This window comes from Malaclemys terrapin, chromosome 6 (genome assembly GCF_027887155.1).
Source record: "Malaclemys terrapin pileata isolate rMalTer1 chromosome 6, rMalTer1.hap1, whole genome shotgun sequence".
Lineage (NCBI taxonomy): Eukaryota > Metazoa > Chordata > Testudines > Emydidae > Malaclemys > Malaclemys terrapin.
This window is the reverse complement of record NC_071510.1, coordinates 41,264,771-41,287,710: the sequence shown is the minus strand read 5'-3', so window position 1 is coordinate 41,287,710 and position 22,940 is coordinate 41,264,771. Positions and strand designations below refer to the sequence as shown.

The 22,940-nt window shown below is 42.1% G+C and overlaps 1 protein-coding gene across 4 annotated transcripts in view; it reads right to left on the bottom strand.

Moving 5' to 3' along the window:
• The window catches only part of SMARCA2 (SWI/SNF related, matrix associated, actin dependent regulator of chromatin, subfamily a, member 2), a 178,777-nt gene that overhangs the window by 26,127 nt on the left and 129,710 nt on the right, over positions 1-22,940 (bottom strand). For 3 of the 4 annotated variants that reach the window (XM_054031641.1, XM_054031640.1, XM_054031642.1), the window contains exon 29: positions 14,778-14,995. In XM_054031641.1, the coding sequence (XP_053887616.1) occupies positions 14,778-14,995 (218 nt within the window). Of the gene's footprint in view, positions 1-14,777; positions 14,996-16,789; positions 16,886-17,462; positions 17,486-22,940 lie in introns of those variants that run through there. The other variant, XM_054031643.1, reaches the window with a different exon arrangement.

The window sequence follows — 22,940 nt, the reverse complement described above, 5'->3', positions numbered from 1 at the left end:
ACTGTGTGTGTCCAACGGCACTGGAGGGTCCACCACCTGGTCGGTCTCCAGGAACGGTGACGAGGATGTACGTCCCACCGACTCCTTCCTCGGAAGTCTGGAGAGGGAGGCTGATGGTCCTTCTGAGGCTCCGGTCACCAAGCGAGCCCCCACCGGGGGCTACGTCGGGAGCCACAGTGCCCACTGGTACCATTGGGCTGACAATGGGGCCCGGTGCCAATGCACCTGCTGTGGCACTGGCAGAGCCAGCTGTTCGGCTTCGCTGGCCTGGCCCGTAGATGGACGACTATGAAGGGAGGCCGGACTCACATATGACCTGCCACTGTCCCTAGACCGGGAGGAGCAGTGGCGCCGGGAGCGATGCCGACCACGGGACCGCGATCCCGACGTGGAGGACTGGTACTGCCAGTAACAGCTGCTCCATGATTGGCTCCGGCAGGCGGACCCGCGAAGGCGAGACGCCAGCGATGGATGGCCGGGGCTGCAGATTTGTCATCCCACTCCAGGACCCAGTGTCATGGCGGGGTCCTGGAGCGGGATGACAAATGGGAAGTACGTCGACGTTTGTACTGTGACTGGATGCGATAGCCCCTCCGAGACGAGGACCTTTGGCATCGTCTGCCTCAGTCCTGTCAGTGTTTGCTCATCAAGGTGGAGTGCTGCCGAGAGTCTCGGTCAGACGGAACCCAACCAGACAGCCTGGCGGGCGTCGAGGGCGATCCATGTGGACTTTGCCCTGAATGGATGCTGGGTGGTGAACGGTGTCAGGAACGTTCCCTCGACCGAGATGGGTGCAACTGCAGAGATCCCAGCGGCGGCAGCTTGCCTCTGGAGCGCGGGGCCGACATCAGCGGTGCTCGTGATACCGGCATGGACATAACGACCCGGGCCGCCTGCAGGGCCTCCAGTGTGGAGGGCATCCGGACATCCGGGGAGGCCTTCTCCGAATAGGCCGGGCTACTCCACCTGACTTGAGTCGGAGGCCTAGAAGCCGGTGGGGATCGAGGACTGCCCAACATGGGTCTAGCCTCTGTCCCGAGTTTACTCTGGTGCCCCGGCGAAGGCGGCCTTTTCCTATCCTTCTTGGCATGCCCCGTGGACAGGGAGCAGTGCTGACTAGTCGATGGTGCCGAAGGGTCGCCGTGCACCGACACCGTGGTGCCTGGTACCGACTCGGAGCGGCGTGCCAGAGCTGGGGTCAGCACTGACTCCATCAGAATAGGCCAGAGCCTGGTGTCCCTTTCTCTCTCGGTCCGAGGCTTAAACGATTTGCAAATCTTGCAGCGATCGCTGAGATGGGTTTTCCCCAAACAGCATAAACAGTCTGCGTGCGGATCACTTACTGGCATAGATCGCCTACAAGTGTCGCACGATTTTAAACCTGGGGCACGGGGCATGCCCTGGCCCGGGCACTCTAGCTAAACTAAACGTACCATACACTGAACGAACAAGCAGTTTTAGGGACGAGCTACAGCAAAGCTGGAGCAGAGCAGTTCTGAAGCACCTTCACTGGTGGCAAGAAGGAACTGAGGGTGGGGGAGAGCACGCAGTGCCCCTTATATCGCGCCATGGAGGCGCCAGTCCAGGGGTCACTAGGGCGCTTGCCTACAGGTACTGCTAGAGAAAAAATTTCCGGCACCGGTGCACATGGCGAGCACGCACACCTATTGTGGAATACACACGAGCAATCACTCGAAGAAGAACTGGACACCAGCCAGTGTGACAACACATTTCTATCTGAAAATTATATACCTATTATTATCACAAGTAACCTCTAACGTTATTACAACTGAAATAAACTAGTTTTATTCACCGTATTTTTCAGTTTGTGAACTTGACAGCACTTGTGCAAGTTTCACTGTAGATGGTCAGTTGCACATCCTGACTCATGCACTAGCATGTTAGGGTCCCTCTCACATACACTGTTCCCCAAGCCCTGAAAGAGAATATGTACAAGTAACAAAGCAGTAGCGCGGCAGTGGTGTCCAAGTTTGGGTGTGGGAAGGAGTCTTTTTCACTGAGCCCCAGCATGGGATTGAGGAGCCAGAAAGGGTGGTATAGGGTCTTTCCATGAACAGGGCCAAAGAGTAGAGGGATCATAGTGGAGGTGCCAAAAGAACCTCTCTTCACCCTTCAGACACATGCAAGGGACACGGGAGCCTTGATGGAGGGCCAAAGGAGCCACCCTCTTCAAACCTCAGGCCTCTGCTTGGGGTCAAGAACAGTGGAAGCCTGGCAAGGGGTTGGTTTTACACTTGATATCTATATATTTGCAAAGGAGAGGTGAAAAAACTCTCTCTAAATGGAAGTTTAGAATTTGCAGAATATGGTACAATGCAGTGAAAATTGCCAGCAGACCCCACGGTTGCAGGACGGACATTTTATTTTATTACCTGTCCCAAGATTTTTAGTGGATTTCATTGTGCGCATTTCACTGAGAATCTCCCTCATGCAAACTGCCCCAGCAGTAGCTTGAGAGCAGTGCTCCGAGTCTGCCTAGCCACTGCTCAGGCTAGGCACAGTGGACCAAGATGATGTCATAAAAGGAGTAGGAATTTATTAACTGATAATTATCATAGATTCCCATAAAGCGTGTTCAGAAGTGATTTCTCAGTAACCTATAACTATTTTTAGTTGTTCCCTTCAATCTGTTCCCAATCAAATAAAGGCACTAGTCTTTAATGACAACTATGTCCATGCAGAGTTTCCAACTTGAACTGTAATTTGCCATAGTAGGGTTAAAAAAGGGAGATGGGGGTTGGGAATGTACCTTTCTTACTTCACAGTACTTCAAAAAACAGCAGAAACAAATTTGCTCAAACTTAACACCACTGACTTCAGTGCAGTTATACAAGCTGAAATTTGACTCTCACACCTGTGCACACACAAGCACGGGACAACTCAAATATGACATTTCTGTAACAATGCCAATTTTAAGAAATAATAATATTCGGTGTGTGTGGCTGTGATGGGAGAGAAGAGATGTACCAATTCTTAAAGCAAGAACACCACAAAAAACCAAAAGCTACCTCACACTTCATTTCTTTTTATGCTAACTGGACCCAGACTACACTTCTAGGGAAATGTTGGCTTCATATATTCAAAATTCAACTATACAATATATTAGGGGGTTTGTATTCAAAGGCTTCAAAATAACCTAGAGCACTGCTAGCCTCCTATTACATCTTTAGCAAGCTCCACTGGATAAGCGATCTGTTTTTTAATACTCTGTCAGGGGACCAATAACATTATTAGAATTTTATTATGCATAAAGCCAGAGGGGAGTATTTGTGCACTACTCACATCACTCATTGCTGTAATTAAGATGTTCAAATTCTCAATCCTGCTCCTCTTATTTTGGTTTGGCAGAACGTACAGTGAAGGCAGTTGCCATTGATTCACTTCTGGGATGACACAGTTCATGGCAACTGGAAGCCATTTATATACAAAAGGAATAATAATTAGAGATATTAAATCCTGTATCCACAGTGAAGAACATGGGGCTTAGTGGGTCTGAGTAGCACAAACATTGAGAACACATACCTGAAAATGCAGGTTGCTTACATGATCCATAATTGTATTGTTGAGTATCTGCCAATATTTTAAAGTTCAGATTACTCCAAATGGGAAACTATTTTAGATGACAAATACTGCAGTCTGTTACAGTACAGCCTTACTTACATAGAGGATTTGGGAGACATGCAGTTCCCTTTGAAAAAACAGGGTTTCAGATAAGTTGGTAATGGTTAGAACACATTAGAGATAACTCAATGGACACACATGCTCAACAGATAGCTTTATAGAGGTCGTGCTAGTTGCAACTCAGTCCCTGTGAAGGAATTAGGCAAAACTTGACACCACTCTCGTCCAAGAGTCTAAAATCTGTATATTTATACAGCCCCTATAACACACCTGTGATTTATTGAGTATTGGTTGCACAGTTAACTTAGTGAGGGTGCATGTAATGGGACATGGAAATTATGATAATCCATGTATTCTCTGGTGTCACTTCTCTTCTTTAGCACTGCTCCCTATTGTCTATGTAGTTAAACCAACACTGAAGATGAAAACAGCAGCTCATTTGAGGGAGAATGGGGTGGTTAAAGAGGCAGAGAAAGGGAAAAGCAAGTAAGCTAAAGCAACTGATACCTAGTTGTTTTGTAATTCATCTGAGGCTGGATTCCAGCTTTTTCACCCCAAACCCATTAACCAAAGAAAAGACTCTTGGATTATCTTGGGTAGTTGGGTTGCTGCCAGCTCTGGTTAGTTCCTGCTTAAATGCCCTGACTAGGGTTGGATAATGTTAAATAATTTATAAAAAGCAACAGAGGGTCCTGTGGCACCTTTAAGACAGAAGTATTGGGAGCATAAGCTTTCGTGGGTAAGAACCTCACTTCTTCAGATGCAATAATTTATAGACACCTTTAACAGAAGCCAAAGTACAAAACAGGATTTACTGTGTTGACATTTTTCCAGGTTTTTCCTAAAACAAAGAATTCATGCCAACATTTGCCTAAGACTTCCACTAAACACTTTGTGTGTTTTGTGGTTTTGATGGGTTATGTAGCAACAGCTAAAATAAAAAACAAAAACAAAAATCAAAATGTCGTCACCGGGACCTTGAAACAGGAGATGGTGGGATGCTTCTGTCCCTGTACTCCTTCTCTTGGCAATAACGAATTGTTACTCTATATTCTAGATGTGAGAAGGGTTTTGTACATCTATCTCAAAAAATCCTATAGGTCCTGATAATTTCTTATGCCTCAACAGGAACCCAAAAGGAGGGATACACCTATATTGCTAGGTGGGTACAGGGCCCCGGCCCATATTACCAGAGCAACAGTTATATCATGGGCAGAAAGGAGATGAACATCCCCACTGGATATTTGCATGGTAACAAGCTCAGTCTCCCTGTTTACTGTGCAAATCTCTCAAGATACCTTTGTGAAGAAGGCTCTGTATGATGCACTCAAGTGAGTTGTTCTACTACCCTCCAAAGTGCCTCTCAGGGCCTGCTGTGTTAAGTCTAGGGTAAGTTTTGCTTTGAGACATCCTAGATACTGACTTTAAGAAGGTGTATAATAAGAGAAAGGGGAATTTATCACAGATTTAATTTCTCCTAGTCCTTACCAAATCATCTCAGACATCCACCTGAGTAAGGAGGCTGCAAATCATACAATTGCTCCTCACCTGTAGGTTTTCCATTCCTTCCAACCCTCACTTAACCTGCCCTTTTGACTGTCTAGCTTTTAGGACATTTGAACAAGCAGGCAACATCATAGGTGTTGGTTCCAAAACAAAGTAGGGGGAAAAAAAGGCATGCTGCCTTCAATTTCATTTAACAACAACAACAAAAAAAGGACTATGGCAGAGCAAAAAAAACCAAACAACCCCAGAAAACCCAACTATAACCAAACCCTAAAATAAACGCCCCAAAGAAAAGGAAAGGTGTGTTCCAAGTGACGAAAAGAGAAGTTGAAGACAAACGATGGAGAGCAGCTTAAAAAAACAACTGATATTTAAATAGCATTTGATAGTGTCTCTTTATTACTGTGGTACAGGCATTACACACTGCAACAGGCTATTATCCAGCTTAAAGAATTGTATTTATTTCCAATTAAGCTCTGGTAACAGCTAAACCTCTTCCCACAAATAGAAAGGTTGGAGAATGCATTTCCTGCAAGAATGGACGTCTGAAAGTAGAAAATTATGAAGAGGGCATTTGGTTTGAAGCATAGCAGGCCAAAGGGCACCATTCAGTATTTACAATAGGTGAAGTAAGGGAAGTGACATAAGAAATTACAGGTGCGTGAATGGTAAAATTTGTGTTAGTATTTCCATTCTATAATCCTCTCACAAAACAGGTTTATAGAACTCAGCCATAAAAAGAGTTCTAGGCTAGAAATTGGAATTAGCTGGCCAGTTATTAGTCCATGTGTTATTTAAAAAATCACTTTTATAAAATATCACCCACTCCTTCAAGGAATTATTGCACTGTGAAGCCTGGAAGAGAATAATGATATCATTTGAAGTAAACATACTAACTTCTATTCACAATGCCAGCCACAGGTTAATATTTCCTTTCTCCAAATCTGGTAGGTACATATGCAGAGGTTGGGAATCAGGGAAGGAATCTCAGAAGCCAATTAATGTAGAGAGCAATAGCTGAAATGGAAAGTATTCTCAGGAAGTCACAGGTTTATTCTCTCAGTGCATATGCTTGACTGTCACTAAATATACTAAGGAAAGATGTATGTGTGGATAAGGTAGAAAACTGACCCTCCCCTCCTTCACTGCCCCACCCCTGTGTAATGCATTACTGGAACACCTAATCTTGGCTTGTTCAATGACATTAATAATACTGAAAAGCCAAATATCACCATCACCTTCATTCTGCCTTAATAACCTAAAACATTTTTCAAAAACTTGAAAGTATTGTTTTAAAAAAAGGTATGAACTACCAGTAAAGATGAATAGCTGAAAGAGAATAATAAAAATCCTGAAATTGAGTTCTAGGGAAGTGCCAGCCACGTGTACAATGGAAGGACTATTGAAGTAGTTATTACTTAAATACTGAAATTTGTCCAAGTTCAGCCTGTGGCCTCATCCTGATGACTATAGCTGAGGAGCTCTCTGAACTATGGAAAGGGCTCATACACCATAAAAACAGCTTTGCGGTCCTGGTAAATGGAGGTACTTCTAAACTCTCCAACTATCTAAGCTGCAATCCTGAATCACAGGCACTGGGAATCAGAGAAGGGGGAAACTGAGAAACTGAGTGGCAGGTGGAGCAGTTGATTAGCTGGCTTGGAGTTAGGAGCTGAAGCTGAGTGCTGGCCCACAGGGATTGTGAATGACAAGAAGAGAGGGAGAAGGATCAGAGAACGGTCTGAGTCGGTGCAAGCCAAAAATTTTTGCACCGAAGGAAATAGCACTACAGATTTAAAACTGACAATTCTTTTCTCTCTCTTTATAAGAGCCATATGAAAAAAATGTAGTTAGAATGTCCATTTCAAAACCACTCCTGGAAAGCTCTACACCAAGTGAACCTCTTGCTTTCTTTTTGGGATGGAACTTTTCAACTCCCAGTGTTGAGGATTTATCACTTGTCAAATTTATTCAGAGGCATAAGTAAGCTGATTTTGTTTTTCACATTTTAAATGAATGACACTCTTATTAGCAGTTATCAGTTTATAATACAGTATATTAACATCCTAAAAGCAACCAAAAAGCCAGGGCCAGAAGGTGAGGTAAAGAGACAAATTTATTTTGACCCCTGCAGATGGAGTTTGGGTGTGTAAACACTATTTGCCCAAATGGATTTGTGCATGCAAATGTTAAGATTTGTGTGCTGATGGAGAAGAACTGAACATTCAGAAATGGAAGCCAGGGTCTGTGAAATAAGGTTTTTCATTCCAGGCTTTTCTTCTCCCCCTACCTAGAATGGGGATGGCACTACTCACTTACCCTAAATCCTCTGCAAGGTGGAGGCGCAGTAAAAACACCAGGCAGTGGGGGACAGCAAACACGATTCCTGTATCCTAGCTCTGGGGTGTCTGACAGAGGCTGGGGGAACCCAACCCATCAGACACAAGACTGACAAAAGCAGTGCTTAATTTGTAATGAAAGAGGTGCCAGGGCTTAAGCAATTTTTTTACATTCATAACTGATGCTGCAAGCCCAGGGGTGCCAGGGCTATGAACTGTCAAACTTAGAAGTGCCAGGGCTCAGCTCTGGCACAAATTGAGCCCTGGACAAAAGAAAGTATGGGTTAGTGGGAGGAGTAAAAACAGGCCTACAGGCAACATTTATTTTGATGTCTCACTATTTGGAAGACAGTAACCCTTCATTGTTCACACTGAGGCCATGAGGAGAGGGGAGAGAGTAAGGAGCTGGTCAACCATTCATGTAGGGCTTCCTTCACCTTGTACAACAGATTATGCATGCAGTATGTGGATATGTGCACAGTGTGGTTTCCCGTTAGATGATGCTCCAGCATTAGTTCTTCTCCACCTCTCCCTGTCTTAAGTGTTTTCTCCCAAAGGCAAGAAATACTCAAGCCCATCTAATGAAGTTAATATTAAAACCAGCTACCCAATTGGCCCATCCCCCATAGAAACCAATGCTTTCCTTTAGAAAGCAAAACAAACCATAAATGTCCACCTTGCGGGAGGGGAAGAGAGAGAGAGAGGGTATGAAGACAAAATCAGAAAGAGGAACACACTTTTCTGACAAGTTGGTTAAATAAGTCCATAACACCACACCTTATCTTAAAAGCTGCTGCCACAGAACTAAATAAAAACAGCGCACAATGCTACTACACAATCCTGTGACCACTTCCACCCATTTTCACATTTCAACAAATAGCTCAAAATAGTTGATGGGAACAGCCAATTATTCTTTAATACTCGGGAGACTACTCATTCTCCCCGTTATGGTTCTGACCCAATGTTTCTCCTTATACATAGAGCTCTGTTGCAGGTTCAGACAAATTCTTCTGAGCTAAAACTGCCAAAGGTAATACAGCATGTCAAACTAGACACGTAATTTTTTGTTTTTTTTTATGAGAATAGTTATCCACTGGAAAACAAGCTGAGACTGTACTGTAATCTTAATAACCTTAAAACTATGTCAGATTGTTACCCAAGCAGAACTATACGCGATGCCCCAAAAATTCAGTTCATTTAATTTATCACAACATTGCAGCCCAGATGTTTCCAAAAATATTCATTTACTATATTGGCATTATAATATACTGAAAATGGACTTCTTGGATAAGAAATGGACTTCTTCAATCTCCTAGTACTTTATCTGGCTTTTCTCTCTCTCTCTCTCTCTATGTATTCAGTGATGAATGATTATGAAACAGTGGGAGAGTCACTGGATAACTTAACTGCACGTTGCCAAACATTCTAAAAAACCACTTACCTACCTGTACTGTAACTGCTGTTCTTTGAAATGTGGGGGCTGATGTGTATTGCACTCAGGTGTGCATACACCCAGCACACTGAAGCTGGAGATCTTTGCTCAGCAGTATCCATGAGGAGGTGCTCATGCCCTTCTGGGCTGTAGTCCCTCCCATTGTCATTTAAGGGCAGTGCTGCCTCATCCCACCTCAGCTCCTTCAGAACAATGTCAAGAGTTGAGACCCTGATGCAGAGGGGATGGATGGTGGGTCATGAAATATACATTTGCACTCACATCTCAAAGAACAATAGTTACAGTACAACCAGGTAACAGTTTGATTCTTTGAGTGGTTACAGACATGTACTCCACTCAGGTGATTCACAAGCTGTACTGGTAAAAGGTGGGGTTCAGAATCTACTTAAAGAATGGCAAAACTGCCTTTCCAAAGTTTGCATCTGATTTAGACACAGCTGTAACAGCTTAGTGGCATAGGAAGGACAGAGAACAGGTTGCCAAGGGCTCAAACAGAGGTCCCACAAGGGCAGCCAGCACAGTATAGAGGTCCCACAAAAGAACTGCCTCTTTCACTGGTGAAAAGAGACAAATGAATCCTCTGAGAAATCTCACTATCATAGAGTTGGAGAAAGGTGACTTCCCTTGGATTGGAGGATGGAACGCTAACATCACTGTTATGTGGACCCTCACTGAGCTGAAAGACAGACCAGAGGAGTGAAGATGTAACAGGTACTCCAAAATGTCCTGAATGCGGGCTAGCATTGGTTTTGTGCATTTGGCCTGTTAAACCCAGAGTTGGGAGTTCATTCCTTGAGGGGACCACTTAGGGATCTGGGGTATTTGGTCCTGCTAGTGAAGGCAAGGGGCTGGACTCGATGACCTTTCAAGGTCCTTTCCAGTTCTATGAGATTGGTTAGTAGCCAGGGAAATTACCTAACTGAAAACCATTCCCTCTTGGCAAAATAGATAGTCCTAGTGGAGGGCTTTCTATTATTTAGTAGTACTTGTCAAACAGCTTCTGAACACCATTTCTCCTTATCTACTCATGCAGCATCCACGCCATGAGATACAGACTGCTCAGAACTGGATACCAAATCTGCCTGTGGTGCTGAATCAGTAGATCAGGATAAAGAGGAAGATATGGGAGGTCAAACAGATAGACTGAGAAGGCTGGAGAGCCAACATTGTCTTGGTTAAGCTGGTGCAATGAGAATCAGTTTGTCATGATCCAGCTTCAGTTTGAGAATAACTTGAGGAAAAGAGTGGAAGGGGGAGGGAGGAAGGCATAGATCAGTGTCAATCCCCAATTCAGATAGAAGGCATTGGTTAAGGAGCCTGGACGGAGACCTGCTCGAGAGCAAAACTGATGGCACTTCTTGTTGTCTTTCATTACTAACAGGACAATAACCAGAATGCCCATTCTCCAAAAATGGAGCTCAGCACACTGCTCTTCAGAAACCACTCGTAATTCTGTGAGAAATTCTTGCTGAAGTTATTCACAGCAGGACCCCCACCCCCACCAAGTGAGCAGCTGTGGGAATGTTGTTCTCTCTGATGCAGTAGTGCCAAAATTTTATTGCCTCCTGACAACACTGGTTGAAGCGGGCTCCTCCCCACTTGTTCACACAATACATTGAAGTGATACGGTTGGCAAATACATGAACCACTGTGCCCATGATCTATGCTCAAAAAGCCCTGCATGCATTTAAATGGCTCAGAGCTCCCGGACATTGATATGAAGGGAAGCTTCTTGTTCTGTCCCCAGATGTGCTCCTCAACATATTGTGAAGACATCAGTAAGTACAGTTCTGATCTGAACCAGTCATTGTAATTCAAAGCAGAAAGAACAGCAGCTAGGGTAATGACCTGGAATACCATATTTCTGATGTGCTTGTTGAGACCTTGATGATTGAGGCCTCACACTTCCTTTCGATTCGTGGGGCTCGAGAAATACTGTGAATAGAATCTGTTTTCTCGATGCTGCAGGGGAACATCCTCTACAGCTCCCAAAGCCTGCAGAGTCTGGTCCTGCAGGAGAAGCGGTGACTTATGAGAGAGGTCCCTGAGAAGGGACAGAGTAGGATGGTGGAAAGGAGAGATGGACAGAAATTGAATGGCATAACCTGATCCCACAGTGCTTAGGACCCACTTGTCTGTGCTTATCATTTTCCAAGCACTGTGGAAGTGAGACAGCCTGTCCCCAAAAGGTGGAGATATGGCCAGGATGTTCACAAGTGGAATGCTGCTCTCGATCTGCCCCTCAAACTGGCTGCTTAGCCAAAGGACAGGCAGGCTGTTTAAAATTGGACCTAGAAGGCCTTCCCTTCTGTGACTTATGTTCCTTCCTGGGGGAGTCTTGCTGCCGAGCAGGCTAGGATGACTGCCAAAAGTACTGTGGGAGTGGTACTGTTGCTGATCTCCAAAAGAGATGTCATTCAGGGTTGAAGTGTAACCCCCCAATGAAGTTCTAGTGGCCCAGCAGTTCTTAAATGAGTGTAATATCTCATCAGCTGTCAGAAAATAAAAACTGACCATTGAACGGTAAGTCCTTTATAATCCACTGGACTTCAGGAGCTGTGTCAGAGTTCTGCAACTATGAGGCTCTTACTGTACTAGTGGAGGCCATAATTCTGGAAGATGAGTCCATCATATTCAGGGCTGATTGCAATGACATCTTAGCCACAAGACGGCCTTCCCCAATGAATGCTTTAAACTCTTCCTTGAAGGATTTAAGCAAGTTATCAACACATTTGTACATATCCTCCCAATTTACAAAATCGTATTTAGATAACAGAACCTGCTGATTTGCAATAAGCATTTGTAATGACGAAGCTGAATACATTTTTCTCTCCATCAAATCCCGCCTCTTAGACTTTTTGTCCTTAGGAATGGACTTGTGACTTCCCTGACAATCTCTCATTTGTTACTGTTACCATGGGAGAGTTTGGGGCTGGAGGGGAGTAGAAGCTCTCAAAACCCTACATTGGGACATAATACCATTTATCATTATGTTTTGCTGTGAGTGGTAAGGAAGCTGGGGTATGCCACAAAGTCTTTGTAGGTTCCAAAGGTACTTCATTTATAGGGAAAGTTACTCTCCCAGAAGCAGAGTACTGGAGAATGTCCACCAATTTATTCTCTCTCACAAACATGGCCTGAATGCCCAAGGCTGAGGCTAAGCACTTCTGCACGGTCCAAATCCTCAGCCCAGTCCTGATCAAGGAATATTCCAGTGGTTCCAAGGAGGCCAGTGAGAATATGGATATGGCATTGATGGCCCATAAGAACTGGGCCAAGAGACTCTATCCCTACTGGAGGAGCAGTGATCTCTGGGTGGTGATACCCAGGATGTCTCAATGACTGAAGAGCAGTCCCTCAAAACCGATGGAGGGGGAAGATGTCCCCAAGCCTGACAAACCTTCCAAGTTGTCCAGTGGCAATGAAGCTGCCACAACAGAAGGAGCAAGCAAATGTCCAGACTCATCGAAAAGTCAATAGGCAGGTTGCATTGGTGCCCACGTGACACCCTGAGTACTGGAAGGGGCATCACACTCCCATTTGGCACCAGAACAGACTCTGCATCAAAGCTGGTGCTGGTACTAATCCCACAGATGTGGTCTGCACCAAAATCATCGTTGGTACCAAAGATATTACGTGTGCAGACGCAGGAGGAGGAGGCAGCTATCTTCAATTCTGCACTCAAAGTTTAGACAGTGTGAAAGATGGTGCGTATGACAGAGAATTCTGTGACCAGTCCAGGAGGCACCAAAGACTCAGCAGAAAAGCTACAGCTGCTGAATGCTCCTGAATTATTGGAGAATCAGGAACAGAGAGGCAGAGCCAGTCCCACGATGCCTAGCATGCCAATGGTGTGGAAACACCTGAGCACACTAATGTCAGTACCGGATTCAATGGGCATCCCACAAATGGTACCAAAGTTGCTGGTATGGTGTCCAACTGATCCCCATATTGAAACCAGAGAGTGGTTAGACAGCCCAAATCACAAGGTTATGGGATATTCTGGGATGGGTTTCTCTCAGTCTTTCCTGTTGAAGCTGTTCCACTGCAGATAAATAATTAAAGAATCATTGGACTTGAACTTTTGTGTTCTATAACTGAGGGGACTGCCCCAATAACTAGGCTAGAGAGTCATTCTCTAGCCCCTATTTAATACAAAAAGTGGAAGGGATTCAACACGAGAGATTCACTCAAGAATATCTCATAGCCCTGTGAGGTAAGAGATGTGAATTCAAATCCCTGCTACATTTCAGGCAGAGGAGGGACCGAAGCTAGGTTTCCCACACACTGGGTGAGTATGATAGTCACTGGGCTAAAGGTTATAAGTGCAGTGGTAGGATTTCCTTTATTTTTTCTGAGAAAGGGCTTACATACTTAGCTCCAGAAGAGGATTCATGGCTGTGAATCCCAAGTGGAGATAGGCCCCTAACTCCCTTTGAGGAGCGGGGTTTAGCTCATAACCCTCTCCTCAGCATTTCCTATTGGCTAGTGTAGGTAGCTCCCTGCTCAACATGCTGGTTTTTGTGTATCCAATTCCTAGGTGCCTAACTCTCCCCAGGCACTGAACAGAGTGGCTGAGTGCCTAGCTCAGGACTGTCGATTCCATTAGGCAGCAGGGCGCCAAAATACTAGGCATTGCAACAGTGAGTTGTGGATCTAGCCCTTTTAAATGAGTTTGACAGTGAATTGCTATAGTTTAAGTTAAATTATAGATTTAGGATAAATTGATACAAAGCATTCAAATCGAAATCAGAGCATCTACACAAGACGGCTGCACTGATTTAACCAAATCGCAAAACCTTTGGTTAAAAATTGGTACAACTTCCTCATATAGACACCGTCTAACACACAGTTTCTTTAAGCAATATAGCAAGATCGCTGGTTTTCCGATTCTCAGCCGAAGCCAGACAAAGGAAACAGGAAAAAAAACACTTCCTCTTTGCCTCTTTCTGCCTTTCTGTGCCTTCTATTCATATCGCTGCTCGTACTACTCTTTGTTAACCTCTTCTTCCCATTTTAGCATGCAGTTTATATTAAAAAGCTGTTTCTATTATAAGTGTTTGTAATTTCACTGTAAAAACACTATATAAAACAAAACAACAACAAATACAAATCTGGAGTCTGTAGGCAAAGCTAGTTTGAAAATCCAAGTAAAAAGTGATTCTTATCTTAGGAGGAGGTTTCGTGTGAAATATCAGGGGCTTTAGTTATTTGAGGAAGTTAAGAGAGGTGGCATAGCTTCAACCTCACTGATGGTGGGTTATAGTGCCATATAATATTTCTCTAGCATATTCTTTGTCAGTTCAGATGCTCCACGCTGGAGAATAGTTTTAAGTGCCAACATGAGAACTTGTACTAATAAAACAGTAGCCATGTGTTGGAAAGATTTATAGCTATATCATTAAGGTAAGAGGCTCCACTAGGCTAAAGCAATAGTCTGAGCCATCAGGAAGACTCTTCTTTAGAGCCCGTGGCTTCGGGTAGGAGTCAGGAAGTTAGGGCTAAAGAGATCAACAGAAATTAAGAGAAGGGAGAAGGTCAGGGATGTAAATGGAGTCTAGAAAATGAAAATATTTTGTATCTGGCTTGTGCTATTTGATTATTAAACAAACAAACAAACCAACCCCTGAGGTTTTGTTGGGATTATCTATATCTGGTTAATGGAGCGCATTGTACGAAGAAATACTTCTCTTGTACAGGGCAGTGGAATTTCCAAACAAAGAGGTTATATGCCTCTCTTGTAAATTAAAATCCATTAAAATCCTAGAAATGGTTTGTCAGCAACCCAAAAAGACCGGGAAACAACAAGGAACCAATCTACAAAATTGAGAGCTCACCTGTCCTTGTAGTTTATCACAGTATCGATAATGGCGTTCATCTGTTTTGTTAGTTTAGGTGGGTTGGGTGACAATTTTTCTGCAGGAGGTCTGCCTCTTCTCTTCTTTGCCTTTTCTCCGTCTTCTTTCCCAGAATCCTTATCCACATTTCTTCGTCTCTTTCGTTTTTTAAGCCGGACTTCCTCTTCCATTTCTTCCAAATTGCCGTCTTCGATTGCCTGTCAACCATGGAGTCAGAAAAATTATATTTTTAAAAAACCAAAGATGCAAAGAAAAAAAAAAATCACATTTTAAAAGACCAGCCAGATGTAGACAACTCAACACAATAAGTCTATTTATAAACAAGAGGTCAAGAGAAAAATCAGTGAGTGGCAATCAGTAAGACATTAAACTTAAAGTAATTATAAAAACACCTTCACCACAGATGGACTCATATTAAACTGAGCCCTCAGTTCCACCTTGCAAGTTACAAGTCCATATCTCTGAGGGCCTGTGGCAGTACACTGCAAGACATGCATTAATTTCTTCATTTTAGTAACAGTTATGTGCTAAAAAAGATTTTAATGTGAGTGTTTGCAGACAGGACAGTCCACATTAGGTATCAATGTAGGAAAGTAACAGTTTTTCCTATACATTCTTTTTAAGTAGGAGCACACTAGATTCAGCCTTCTCTTCCAAAAGAGTTTTCAAATTAATTTACAAATCACTTAAGAGTTAAAACCATCTCTAAAATATTGTGCAATTTTCATTCAATATAACAACAAGTGAAGAGGCAGAAGCAGTGACAATATGATGTTTTATAGTAAAGAGCACTTGTATCATGGCATGGAAAAAGAAAAACAAAAGCACAATCACAAACAATAAACACTAGTTTCAATTACCTGCAAACGTGTGCTTTTAACCAGAGCCAGCAGCACTATGCAGAGAGATAATAAAGTGTCTACAAAAACAAACCAGGTACAAAGAGAACCTGCTCATATACTGACAGATCCATGTGACAAAACAAGAAGCTGAACTTTTTTTTGCTTTTGAAAAAATCTCAACCCCCCCCCAGAAAACAAACCCCCAATGGAGAGGGGGAGCGGGAGAAAACTCCAAAATACCTAAACACAAACTGATTATAAGAAAACTGAAATTAATAAGGTAGTATAAAAAGAGACTACAAAAAATATTCAAAATCTTAAAATTAGGCTTTAGGCTTAATGCTCTCTCAGAATATAACTGATGTTGATATTTGTCTCTCTTGCCTCTCAATATTGCCTTGAGTACATGCAAATGCTAATCAATCCTTTCTTGTAGCTGAAAGAGCTCTAATCATAAGGCAATTACCTTCATTTTTCCACAGCACCAAACATGGCTAATATTTATGATCATGTGAGTATAACAATCAATATAAAAAGAGTGATTACAGCCCAGACATAATTTCTTTCACTTGTGTACAATGTCTCTTGAAAAACGTTTTGTGAACAAAACCTGGTGCACAACACAAAACAACCTGGCATGTTAAAAACGCCAGTGGGATTTCAAAATCTGTTTCCTATGCATCCTCCGATGTGCAAATCCATAGAACAAACATGAACACAGAATCCTGAGGGACAGCCTGAAACTAGGCCTTAATAATCAAAAGACAATTTCCATCATGCTTCCACAGCGTTCAGATAACCATTATGAAGGAGGCTTGATCTGATGAGTTAGGAAGAAAAAGGAAGGAAAAAAAATCTGCACACAAATTCATTAATATTCATTTGGCTAAAGCAGGACACCCACTATATACCACTGCAGCTAGCGAAGATTACGAAAAGGAAATTTCTACGTAAATCTTGGAAGCTAGAAAATGCTAATAATAAATACAGCATGCAAGGCTGTCAACAGTTAATGTTATTGCTCTCCTTAAGCACTCAGTTGCACACAGAAATACGGAGAACACCGGCTTTTGATGTGTTACACACCTACACATGCCTGTGATGTAGTTCTACTGAATCTTCAAGACGGCAATGAAAAAGGATATTTACCTTACCACTATCAGCAGGCCGGCTATCGGAAATCACAGTTAGTGGGGATAAAATTAACAAGCCAGCAAAGCAGCGAGCTGCTAGTCTCTTCATCAGCTGATCAGGAAAAAAAAGAGAGCTGGGGAAAGGCTATGTTTTCATATACAAGTAATTTTATTTTACTGAAAATTTAATACTGAAAGAATTGTGGATACTCAAATCTGCTGTTTCATTCTACCTACTACAAGGCCCGAAGCCTTCTTCCTTCAGCCTGCTTTAATATTGACAACTACTTATCATATTTTCCCTTATTATTCCTGGCATCCAAATAGATTTTTAACTGGGCAGTTATTGATTCTTGTAATAATTAAAATGCTAACCACAAAACTGAACAATTTCACATATAATTTAAAAAGTGTGCATTTTAAAACTGTACTTATTACACAATGCAATTTTATTATTCTCATATGAACAGATAGGTTCAGGTTATTGAGACAGATTACTATGAAAACTACTCTGAATTTAAAAAAAATAAAGAGGTAAATATTCTAATTTAATTTGCTTTAGAAAATGGATATTTGTTAAAAATGAATATTTTGCTTCTAAAACAGGACTTTGCTTGCCAATCCTTCCTCCCCCCCTCTTAAAACCCCTGAAACAAAAGCACTACCTCCATCCCAGAACCTCCACATACCTTACTTACATTTGCGCCTTTAATTGTTGCTCAGGGTATCTACTGTTACTTTTTAGGGGCTGATATAAAGTGTAATGGTAAAAAGAACATTTCAGTACATTTAAAGATACATTTTCAATCTCATCAAAACCAAAAAATAAAAACACAAATAAGCAAGCTGACATTTCCTCTTACGCTTTGTAAATCTGATCAGCAGACAAATGACAGCGAATTAATTGCCAGTACAGCACAAGTCTGCAAATTAATATTAAAAAAATGTACTTCAGTACTAATGTATAGGAAGCTGTTATTAAAATTAGCTCTCAAAATCATGTGCAAAGACATGTAAATTCAGACACTCTTCCTTAATTTAAAGCTGTAGTGCAGGCACCAGGAAACCAGTGTTACACTAATAAGTCAAATACTGTAGCTAATGTACAAGTGACAGCTAACTTTAACAATAATTTACAAATGGTAAATTAATATCTTGGATTATACAGTAAAATTCAAAGCTAAAATTATGATTTATGCTGCCCAAAAAGTTGAATACAACTACACGTAAGTCAAATATCAGAGATATTTATAATATTTTAAAATATATATTATATATGAATGATGATAGATTGATTAAACCAGTGCAGCTGACTGAGTTCTGTGCTAGAAAACCTTACTACTCAGGGCTAGAGTGCCAGACCAAACAGAATGCCCTTCCAAACCTTTACCAGCACGGTAATGAAACAAATCCCAGAAGCAAATCCCCAGTTTCTGACTGATGACGTGTTGCGCAAGAGTGCAAGACACAGCACAAAGATATCTCCCATGCTCAACTGCCTCTGGATTAGTGAGGTAAGTAGAAAGGGAGTCAGGAAAATAGTGTACAAATAAGAGTTTAACACTTTCCCTGCCTAAAGAAAATGAGATGTGTGACTACAATTAAGCTTGGACCCTATTATATTAAAAGAAAGCTGCACCAAGCTCATACAGAGCCCAACTCTGCAAAGAGCTGAGCACCTCCTGAAAGGCACAGAGTGCCCTCGATTCTCAATGAAGCCAACAGAAATTGTGAGGACCTCAGCAGCTGGGCTCATACTGAGGAAAAACCTTTCACTGTTAATAACCATGTATTTATTACAGCAGGCAGTGCATTTCTGCAAGAAACCTTTCCTTGCTTGGAAGCCAAGACCCTGAGACTGCTCAGGCACCAGAATTCTAAGGAGATATGATGATGTAGATGTTGAAAATGGATGAAAGGGAAAAAACTTAAAATTGTCCTTTATGGAAAAAGTTTGGCCAGATACATCTTACAGTGTTTTCTAAAGGCAACCAGACAGAAGTGAGTAATAGACAAGTGAGCCTGCCACCAAAATGGCCTGCCCAATACTGTTTGAAATTTCAATTCTCTGATTAAGAAGGGCATTTTAAATCTCCTCTTGGTGGAAACAGCATACAAGCAAAATATGGAAGGTCAAACCAGTTTACATTTTGTTTCATCCCTTTGGACAATATGCACATTATGGATGTATCCTCAACATTCACTTAGTTGAGAGTCTGGAAAATTTGAATATGTGAAATGTGCTGAGAAAAATGGGTACACACTTTCACTTAAGAATTATGGCACCAACAGCTAGTAACATATATAGTCCTGACCCCTTCCTCAGGTCACTCCCATAATATTCAAGGGAATCCTGCTACAACAAGATGCACCTATGAGGCAAAATTAGAGTTTAAAAAACAAAAACCCACCATGGGGAGACTATCAAAGATATTACATTAAACAAATTAAAAAGCTGGGTAATGACATACAATAAAATACTAAATACTTTGTATTTACATAGCACCATTCATGAAAGGCTCTCAAAGCACCATACAAATTCATTAAAATTTAGAGCAGTAATTTTAGGTAGTGGTTAGACTAATATTATGTCAAGCACAGATCCAGTAACTTGACTGAGATCCCACAGTGAATCAAAGGCAGAGTTGAGTATAAAACTCAGTAGCTTGACTTCCAATCCCTTTCTGTCATCATTAAAAGTCACTACCTCATAAGAGATTTGTCATGGACCAAGATATATAGTAACTTCCTTTGTTCTGAGATCACCATTAGGCACAGTTACTAGAAAATTAAGTGGCACAAAAAACCATGACCCTAACCCAGAGGTTCCCAAACTTTAACAGCCCGCGAACCCCTTTCACTAAATTGTGAAATCTCGAGAACCCCCTCCTAAAAATGAATATTTTCAGGGATTTAAGTTTAAAGTTCCTCAGTGTGATGGATGCCCCAACCGCCCACCCCGCTCTTCCTGGGGCTCAGGCTGGGGTTCGGGCTGCCGGCTCCCCCGCTGATGGGGGCGAAGCTTGAGCTGCCAGCCCCAACTGCCCAGCCCCGCTCTCCCTGGGGCTCGGGCTGCCAGCCCCACGCAGAGCGCTGGGATTTGGGCTGCCGGCTCCCCCGCTGACCGCCAGGACTCGGGCTGCCAGCCCCAACTGCCCGGCCCTGCTCTCCCTGGGGCTTGGGGTGTCTGCCCTGCAACCAGCTCCCACCTGCTGTCTCCAATGCCCAGGGTCCTCTGTCCGCCATTAGTGAAATTTTTCTGGTGAACCCCCTGTAACGTCCTGCGAACCCCCAGGGGTTCACGAACCCCAGTTTGGGAACCACTGCCCTAACCTGAAATGGTGGGAACCTGCAAATGTCTACTTCAGTCATGGCTTAGTACCACTGTGATAAGACTCCTTGATAATGCTGAACACACTGATCATCAGGCAGCCTTTTTTGGATTACATGAGAAAACTGCAGGGAACAAGTATCTCTCCTAATGTCCCACTTTCAATCTCCCTTCAAGGAATACTGATATAGTTGGCTCATTTACCTCCAGACATCAGTGCCTGTCATCTCTAAAAGCCACATAAAGAAATCCTGCTGCTATGCTACAACATTAGTTGTCCAGTTAAATATTTTCACTGAAGGTGCCAAGTATCAGAGGGGTAGCCATGCTAGTCTGTATCCACAAAAACAATGAGGAGTCCGGTGGCACCTTAAAGACTAAGATTAATTTGGGCATAAGCTTTTGAAGGTAAAAAAAAAACCGGACTCCTCATTGTTTCACTGAAGATGTACCAAAGGACAAGCAAAACATAAAAACTTCAGGTCCTCAGGCCCAAAACAAAAATCTAGCCTGGAAGCACGGGGAAACCCTTCCTTCCAAATATCGATATGCCAATGATTGACTGGTCCTAGAGATTCCTCTTCTGCTGTGGTCTTAAGGTGCTGCTTATGGCATTGTTTTTGTTTTCCTCCCACCCCACTAAAAGCTTCTTTTCTCATTTGTTTGTGGGTGGTTTTGGTAAGCAATAGTCCCAACAACCTCTATGATGCCAGGAAGTAAGCTGGAGTACTAAAGAGGACTCTCTGATCCAAGGTAAACCATTGCTGGCCAGGACACAGACCCTTCTCTTGGGGCGTGTGCATTGTCAGTCAAGTATCTAGAGAAACTCTTCATAGAACACTATTTTTTAAATAAAGCCTAAAAATTAAAACTTTTCAGAGGCCCATCAGAAATTTGATATGATCCTATGCGTCAATCAATAAGAAATTCTAGGGTTTTGAATTGGGACTTCGGAAAACTGAAGATGTCACTGTTCAACAAAAAAAGTGAGATATTAATGAAGAAATATCCCACTTAAAACTCTTCACTGGCTTTCCCTGTTTTTCCTTATTAAGTTTTCTAATTTATAATATTTTAAAACACAATAAAAAGGGTATACATACAGAAAAATCAGCTATTTACGGATTATATACTTTGATATATTCTGACAGTAAATGAAACATCCATCAGAAGAGTGTTTCAGAGAAGGTATCCAAAATAGATATTTAAAGTATAAATCAATAATCGGATAACATAAAGGAGGTAGGATTGTGAAACCATCTGAGCTTAAAAGGGTAAAATCATTCATAAAAGCAGAGAGTGGCTTATCCAGGTATTGCACCACCTACTGGCATAGAGATATTAAGCACTTAATGACAATGATTTTAAAACACTTACCCAAAAACAGCATGACAAATGCCAGCATCAGGCATGAAGGTACTGAACAAGAATTTCTTCAGAAAACAGGACCCATTACCAATTTGGAAGAGGTGGCAGGAGAAGAGGACCCTAACTATGGGAACGCCTTATGCCAAAGTGTAAGACCACCTCTGGTTTTCCACATCAAGTTTATATCATTTGTCTGATCTTCCACACCCAGTGCAGCTTTCCCAATGCCAACACTCTTTCCCCACTGGCCCTTTTCTCCTTCCCCTCTCCATTTATGTCTTTGTTCATGTTGCCTTCTATGCCTGATGATGCCTCCAACTTATGTGCCAAATGGCTTCCTTCTCTTTAAAATCCACTTCTGTTACTTGCTCTCCCAGATGATGTCTGCACCCTTTTCTGTGCTTAATGTAATTGTTTGTATATTTCTGAATTCATTTGTTAGCTCCTTGGGGCAGTACCCTTGTCTTAAGTGTTTGGAAAATTCTATTTATATATATGGCACTATATTAATAAATCAAATGAAGGAGAGTAATGACCTTAGAAAGTCACCATATTCCAGGCATAACCAGACAACACAACACACATAAAATATGCTGTTGCTAGTACTATGAATAAACTTCTAAAGTTCATATAAGGATTAAAAGGATTATTTTAACTGAAATTCACCTAGGTAGCCTTTGTTGTTGAATGACATCCTGCAATGACTAAGTAAGACCGATTTTGCTGGGAGTAAATTAACAATGTTGCTTTAATTCTACCACAAGCAAAGTTTTAATGGATGAACCTAGGCTTTTCTTGCTTCTACTGCTGACCCCACCCTTTTGTGGATAAGCTAAACTGAGCAAAGACCTCCCAGATCAAGGAATTGCTTAAAAAAATCTCCTTCCAAAACTATGGTAGGTGGGGAGGAAAGAGTTTGAGGTCCCCCCCGCCCCTTCACAAAGACAATATTGCTAAGCAAATGCATAAGCTATATCTGTAACCCACATCACCTTCTTCCAGTATATTGAACTTTCAGAGGTCAAGAAAGCTGAAATACTTCAACCAGGCTATACTCCACCATCAAGTTTTGCAGTTTCAAGACAAGAGGACTTGTGCTTCTATGTTGTGTTTGGGGTTTTTTTTGTTTTTTTTTGCTTTTGAAAATTCCACCAACAGGTGCCTAAATATGGGTTAAAATCTAACTTTAGGCTTCTAAATTTGGCTTGTGTGTACATAACATTTCACAATAACTTTATTAATGTACTTTTCATTTTTAACGCTGAAGCATTTTGCTTCGAAGTGACAAAGATTTTATGCCATGAAGAGAAAGTTTGTAACAGAGATACAATATTAGCCCTTGGTGCTCTAAACACTTATGCACATGCTTACCTTTAAGCATGAGTGATCCCATTAAATCAGTGGGGTTATACCCACTTAAATGGTTGCAGTATCAGGGCCTTAAATTTTCTATGTCTGAAACAGTTTT